Source organism: Varroa jacobsoni, unplaced genomic scaffold, assembly GCF_002532875.2.
Source record: "Varroa jacobsoni isolate VJ856 unplaced genomic scaffold, vjacob_1.0 scaffold_353, whole genome shotgun sequence".
Lineage (NCBI taxonomy): Eukaryota > Metazoa > Arthropoda > Arachnida > Mesostigmata > Varroidae > Varroa > Varroa jacobsoni.
In genome coordinates, this window is record NW_019213255.1 from 184720 (window position 1) to 192778 (window position 8059).

General features: G+C 39.3%; 1 protein-coding gene across 2 annotated transcripts in view; it reads left to right on the forward strand.

Moving 5' to 3' along the window:
- The window catches only part of LOC111259630 (carbonic anhydrase-related protein 10), a 123589-nt gene extending 120208 nt beyond the window's left edge, over window positions 1–3381 (forward strand). For both annotated transcript variants that reach the window (XM_022831782.2, XM_022831783.2), the window contains one exon: window positions 3111–3381. In XM_022831782.2, the coding sequence (XP_022687517.1) occupies window positions 3111–3169 (59 nt within the window). In that variant the 3' untranslated portion in view covers window positions 3170–3381. The remainder of the gene's footprint in view (window positions 1–3110) is intronic.
- The last annotated feature ends 4678 nt before the right edge of the window (window positions 3382–8059 follow it).

Below are 8059 nucleotides of genomic sequence, written 5' to 3' on the forward strand. Positions count from 1 at the left end.
GACACTGGAAGCCATAATGTCTGCGTATAGCACGTTGAAACTTGCGCATCGAAAATCGCAATAGCTTACAAAGACTCCGCAGGATAGCTTCTTGCAGGTGTCATTTTCAATACGGTATGAGTCATGAAGAATTCAAGCCTTTCTTTATTTTTTATTCGCAGAAATGCTCTTCGTATGTAGAAGTTCTAAGAAACCTAGACGTTTTTAGTGATCTTCTGAAGAACTGAAGATTCGATAGATCTGTTTATTATGAGGTAACCTATGAACCTTCAACAAGGGTTTTAAAAACGCCACCTTTACGCAAGTGACTTCGGCTAGGTTTAAATCTGTAAATGCGGCCAGTTGGCCATTGCGCTAACCCAGAATCAAAAACCCAGAGGAAATAGTTAACTGCAGAAGGCTTTCGAAGGACTGGAATGGGCTAGGAACCTTTGCAGATCACCTCTCGTAAATTATGCCTGAAGTTTATTCCTATTATCAACAGTACCATTCTTGGATAAGTGAGGTAGCTAACGTATTAGCCTAGGCGCAGCACATCAATACCGGCAAACCGGCCGTCGTTTCGAAATAGCTTCATTAGTTAGTAAATAATTGATAATAATATGCTTTCAGGGTAGCGAAAAATAGTTTGAATCAGAATATAATTTATGTGTATTTCACAAAGCGGTCTACCTAAATACTTTGATTTGTTAGGGTCTCTGTTTAAAAACTTGCAGAATCCTTATGTTAAAATTGAGAATAAAGGCAAACGCATCAATTTAAGCGGTCCTTGTTGTCTAGTGCAATGTTTTCTACTTTACCCTTTCTCAAAAATAGTAGCAAGGGTATCAGGTACATCTTGTGGCAATTTCGCAAAATCCAATTTCTTCCACAATCAGCTTCCTTTCTTGAGGTTTCTTGAGGCGTTTGATGCTTCACGAGCTGTTGGTCACCTGTAAAGGGTCAGCAATTAGTTCTTATTATATGCCTTGACCTATTCGTTTTCGTAAAACGTTTAAAACTACTAAGAACTCCCGAGCGAAAATATTCAGGAAACATAAACCTGGATAGCAAGCTCTGGTTCAGCGCGAAATTCAGGCACCCCCTGACAAATCTTGTCTGACGTTTCCGGGAACGACGCGTTTAGTCGCATATGTACTGTTTTACTATTAAAATTTCTGGCGGCAGTAATACGTTTCTGGGAAGATCAGTTACCCGATTCGTATTAATCTATTTCTACCTCTAGAACTGCTTAGTGTTTTCGGCTATCTTTTAGCTTCAATAGGCTAGAAGGTGCGGCTAAATGGTCAAGATAAGAAGTTATCTTTACATGACGCGATGCGTTTCCTTGTTCATCTCAAGCATGTCGACCGTAAACTATCCTTAATTGCTGATGAGCATGTGGTCGATTGGATTACTAATCACCCAGAATTATATGCCATATCATACGCAAAAGCGGATCCTCACCTGTTTGGACTAATCGAGAAAGCAGTTGGTGTCACTGTACAGAATTGGAGAATTGAAAAGGTTTACTAAGGATAGGCATCATCGTGTCCTTCTGTCTGTGAGTATCGAAGTTGGTCCCGATGGACTTGAACAGATGATAGTAAAGCACAGAACAGTTATCATCTCCCATGGTTGTTGCGATCTTCCCAGTATGTAATTGCAGATTACGGCGACGCATGCACTTGGCCTTTCAGGTCCCGATACCTTCTAAATCATCTATTCTGAAATGTAAAATCCCTCTGTTGTAGTGGTCTATGTAGCTCAGGTTTACGGCAAGACCTACTTACTAAACTTGTTTGGATATGACTTAGGGAGGAGTGTCAGGTTCGTTTTGACACGGTTACAATTTTGATAAAGCTAGCGATTTGCGGGTCCTAACAAGGAGCCACTGGTAAACGCGCTCCAAACCGGCGGAACTGGCCGGTAGATGTTTGTCAGTGCGATGGACGTGTGTCTATATATATACCTCAGATAAGCATGCATAACTTCCGGAATATCCATAGCAAAGCCATCAAATGGTTGTGGACATCCAATGAGTTTATTACGGTGCCCATCATGGATGGCCAGCCGTGTTCACTATAGTCCCCAATAGCTTTACAGCGAAATCAAACCAGTATCATACGCTAAAAGGAGTTTGTGCTCCCTCAAAGAATATGGGGTTAACGCCATAAAACTACGCATGTGGTAGCTTGGTCCATTACCACCTCATTTACACAAATTGTGCAGAGCATTCTAGTAAACAAGTTATTTAAGGCGGTATGGTTGTTGGTTAAGGGCCTACCAAGACTGACGTACGTAAAGGCTGACATGTACAGAAAACATTGATAAAAAGCCTTCTCTTCTTATATTCGTGAGGATGCTATTGTGAAAAGATCCATCGGAGATTACATACTGTTAAATGTCTTCAAATCAAGCTTGCAATAACGTCTTCAGGAAATACAAAGAAAATAGGAATTACTGAGCAGAGCGCCGAATGATTTATTGTTTGGCCGGCGCTACAGCACAACAGAACAAACAATTGCTCCCTGAAAGAATATCCTATGTGTTTAATTAGGCAGATATATGTTTAGAAAGGCAAATTTCACTAACAGTTTAGTGACCGCTTTATCGTTCTCCTACTAAACGTTAATTTTATTCGGTCTACTGATTAGTTAACCCCTATTGACTATATTCGAAAAAGCCTAAAGCGATATATGTAAGGTAAGCATATAGTTCACGTTTTAGCCATTATAGAAAGTTCACCGTAATAAATATTTTTCAATAATTTAACTTACATATTGTGCCATGACGGTTTAGGAATCCCACACAGACATGTGATGCTTTTCCTTCATATAAACCTGTTTCATGTGCAAGTAGGCTAATTTTGGTTTCTCTGAACCAAAATTAGCCTACTGAAGTTTTTTTTTTTACTACTGCACAGATAAAGAAAAATCTACACTCGAATAAATCTGAAGTGGCCAAAAACACATGTTTTACCTAGATATAATTGTTCTCACACATTTTAGAGGCGGGAATGAGTCTTAGTCCAACTCTGACACATTACGTCAACAACTAGCAGTAATTATATTTACGAACTTTCAATACCCAGCCAGTAATAAATTGATGCCATCGTTTTTTTTTTGCAGTTAACCCCAAATACATCGAGCCTGTTACCCTGGAGGATCTGGACAAAGAGTTACTGTAACTCACAAAAAGCGTACTATATAATTCCAATAAGTGACTATGCCTGTGAAGTTACGATGTGTTGCAAGTGTTATATAATGAGAAGTGCTGTATATTTATAACAAATTTAAGAGCACATATTTGAGCGCAATATTTAAAATTCCCTAGTTGTCAATTATAAAAGTTCGTGTACATATGATCCACATCACCTGTTCAAATAAACACATTGTCATACATGCGGCGTGATTTTTTCATCCTTTTCTAGCTAGAAGTACCCTGATCGATGCTATGAGTCAATACAACTGACTTACCGATACTTCAAAATTAAATCGAATGAAAATGTTCGAAATCATTTAGCGGATTCAGATGATGATGATTAGCAGAAGGGTAAAACTCTCGAAACGATGTCGGAAGCCTCCATTGATAATTCGACCGGTATTAAACAAGCTTTGTTTTAGCTGCGTTTATCTTGTCACAGAAAATTCCATTGTAAAATTACTTTGACTTTGAAGCCAAATTCTGCGTCGTGCTGTAATGAGTTTTATGATTTCACCGTCTGCAAGCTTCTGCCGCTGTCCAGCTATTTTATCTTATGTCAGTCGAAATGAGCTGTTCTATTATCCGGCTAGATATATCCTAAGTGGCCATTTTTTTAGTGATCTACAGTTTGATTAAATACTGCGAAATGTTTTACTTTGACCGTTAAAGGCACGTGCGAATGCAAACAAAAAGCTTATCCTCCGCAAAAAATCTAGTCCTCTCGTACTCTGGAGAACGCAGAGTGATCCATACAAGAATCTATTGGTTTCCAATAGATGTCAAAGGTATTATTCCAATAACCTTATCCAATAAGTAAGTATTCTGTCTTACGGGAAAGGTAGTGTTGTCTTTAAGCCACTCGAACAATGTGTATGTAGTTAAAGCTAGCTACTTTATAGCTATATACTGGCGAGCTCCAGGAAGCGAAGTAGTCAAGTCCCGCGCAAACTGAATTTCTCGAATTGCCTAGATAGTATATTGAGTAACAATGTACACGTTAGGCATTAAAGACTTGTTTGGAGGAGTCTTGTTAAACTGGCCCAAGCTTCTCTACAGAAGATCTAAATGGAAATATGTAAATCTGTATAGCATAGCAACCAATGTATAGTTATGTACCTGTTTCTTGCCCCCAACCTTTATCTCTGACCATCCACAGTGCTGTGGGCATAGGATGGTTCGTGATTCGTGGCTTCCATGACAACGAATTCAGATTGAACATACAAGCTTATTAAGTATTTAGATTTCGACCTCGCTGCCACTCTACATATGGAATACGCCAGTACTTTAGAATAGAAGATAATCTCGCTTAAAGTTAAAAAAACTTCGAGATTAGGCCTACGATTCAATGTCTTCTTATATGCCGAAAGAGACCAATTTAAGATATATCCCAAGCGAATGTACAAGTCCATGTAAGACAAGATCTGAATAGAGCTTCAATACTGCCAACACCTTTGGTATTACAAATGTCAAATTGCGTATTTTCCATAGGACAAACTGAGCTATAGCTCAAGCAGTTCAATAGTCAGATCAACGGTAATATTGCAGACAGCGAAAGGGTAAGCATCAATTTCATGTAATGTTAATGTAGATCGATTATGATGGCAATTGACAAACGAAGCATTGATTAATACTACTCGAATTAGCTTTGGTCTAAAGAAGTCTACTGTGAGGAAATACTTAGGTTAGATAGCAACTAAGAGTGGGTTTTTTTCACCACCCATTTTACGCTGTAAACCTTCTTCTGTTGCGCCTTGTATAGTTTATTGTCTTGTTTCCTTTAGCACTGCAATCATAAGAGATGAACCGTAGTAGTTATCCCATCAAAGTACCTAACTTCGTTAATTTGTTTAAGCTTTGCAATATTGCTTCAAGCTGTCTGCCTAAGCAATCGTTTCAGTCGTAATAATTTGACTAAGTTATAAAAGCTAATCCTTCTGCCTGTACTACCTACTGGTGCTCGGTTTTATCTAGTAAGACACAATCAGCAAAGTGCTTCAAACCCCCGAAACTCGCTACCTGTGCTGCTTATTTGCTACGAGAGAGACAAACGGAGGAGATGGAATATTATAAAACGTTCGTAAAACTGACGGCTTGAAGTTCGCGTACAGAATCCAATTTAGCTCACATAACCTTTAAGGTTACGGCCTACGAAAACCAGATAGAATTATAAACGTTCACAGATATCTGCCCCGTTATTTTTAAGCTCAAGTTCAAACAAATGTTTTGAGTTAGATGTATGCTTCGTCGTTAAACCTGGGCCAGGAGATCGAAATGCAAACACAATAAGAACAGTTATATAACAAATTAAACAGTTATGGTAATTAAATTCAACTTAATGGAATAGATAGTTACACTGCTTGTTGAAAATCATTGATAGCAATTATCTTGAACGTACCGCGGCCATATTTACCGAATCAAGGCGTTCATTCGCATGCGAAGCATGCCCTACGCAGAAGCACTTTAGCGCTGTTTGCGTATACTTGCCCCTCAAAGGTAGGTCCCCCCAAAGCGGAGTGAAAATTTCTAACCTTTATCTGGTGCTCTTAGCAAATCGGCCGAGCGGATGAAGAACCAGAAGAACCGGAGGAACATAGGATCTGCATAGAACGGGCCATGAGCAATGTATGATTTTTACAGTCACCCTTCTCCTTCTCCTGTTCATATAGGTACAAATTGTACGACGTTAAAAACAGTAAATGAAATCAGTGGTTTTTTAGTGTCTGCGTTTGCTTCTCACACTGTGCACTGTCCTTCTGGGGCTCCTATCCTTTCACTAATCTATTGTCAGAATATATGATTCGAAGCAATCATTGTACAGACAAGCAACACGAGGCGCGAATGCGCCATGATAGCAGAAGTAGGTAAATACGCAGCGCATACGCATAATACGGTTTAGCTAAGTGAAACGCTTGGCTACAAAGGGAGGTACGTGCAGCCAAAACAATGGCGAACCCGTTGAGAGAAGCATACGCATATCTGTAATGAAGACGATTGTTTAATTCGAGTTTTTTTTCGATTGCATATAGGGTACATAAAGGTTAGTTCTGTCTAGGCTATTATATTCAATGATCGGTCTGATCCTCTTCAATCCATCATTCCGGATGTGTGGACAAAGAAGAAAGCGAACTTTAAAAGCTTTAAAACCAAGTTAGTTAGATTAATTAGATCAACGTTGCATCGCTATAGTTTAACTTCTAGTTCTAAATGCAACGCGACGTTTAACCACAAAAATGTATTCTTTTGCGTCAAAAATACACCTTGCCTCTTGTGGATATAATATATAGCACAAATCCTACCAGGTAATATTTAAATCTCTACGTATTACACACTTTGATGCGTATTACAATTTCTCATCAATGGCGTTTATGATTTGGTTGAATCGTTGAATTATTAGTAATATGTTCGTGTACTACGACTTGATCATTAAACACAGTTTCCGCGTTATAGACGCAAAGCAGATATCAGTGACATTCCGTACACCCTCTATGTACAATAAGAACACGCTGCACCAAAATAACACGATGTCCTGTTTACCACCTCCGTGGAAATTTATCGCTTCATGAATCTTCGTTGCCGAAGTTGTAACAACATCAATCTCTTGGCAGCGTAGTACATGAACTCTGCTATTTTCACTTTTTCGTAACCTCATGTCCTGACAAGATTGAAGGAGTGCGAGTTTGAGGTTGGGCGTGACCTGACTTTTCATGCATTCTCGCCACTCCTCGTGGGCCTCTTGGCAAACTTGTCCGCTGCCTCTACTATTCTGTTGCTCGTCACTTCTCTTTGCCTTACTGCTTCCTCGAAGCGGGAGGGATTGTCAGAAATTGTGTCAGTAGCAAAGTCGGCGCAACTTGTGCTTGCCACGGCCCTCACATACTGCTGCCAAATTGGCTCTTTGACTTCATGAGAGTTACTCCTTCCAGATTTGTACGCTGGCGATCAGATACGATTCAATGGTCCTCAATGAAACAAGCGGATAGCGAATAATTTAGCTGCAAATCAAATGGTTGAAAACAGACAATAAGCCGAAAACGTATTTGGCAATGTCCACAACACTGTGCATTTAATGTCCTACTTTAGCCCTTAACAAGCATCAAAGTGATCGTGCCTCTTTCTACAAGCTTCTGCACCATATGCCTCCACTCGCACGTATGCCTGAAGCATTCGATTTTCTTCATTTAGATCTTTTTGCCAATTTTCTAGACTTTACCCTGCAAATAAGAAGTCAAAAATTGGCTGCAATTATCGCACAGAGATAAGTTTTATTTGGCAACGTAAATGAAGACTTACTCGACGTTTCGACGTGCAAAGCTTAAATGCTGCTTTAGGCCGACGAAGCAATGTAGCCTTAAAGCTAAAAGACGGCAAGTTTCCAGGTGAACAGTGTATACTTTCCTAAAATATATTTCCGCCAACCTATGCTATAGATAAACAATGTGGAAAAAGACTTATGAGAACCTTTTCAGCACAGTAGGGTAAACACTGTGCCACGACATACGATCGAAGCATGGGCATAGAACCTCGCATTTAATATGGGGATGCATTAACAATGCAACTTTTTATGTTGCTGGCACCAAAAGGATATGACAATATATACAATTTAACAAAGTTTTTTTTTTACAGAGACGCCTATCATGTAGCAATAGGACTTCGCACAGGTGTGGCATAGCGACAAAAAATTTTTCTTTACTTAATGATGATAAGCCGTATGCACGCAGGGTAATATCTTCTTCGCTGTTTTTTGCGAGCTGGAACATAAAACGAAAAACGTGAAAGAAACCTCAGTGTTTCCAGTTTCACTAGACAATGATATAGCAAGCATCCGCGCAGTCTTTAAGTAACTAATCGGACTTCATGACCTAAATTTTATTTG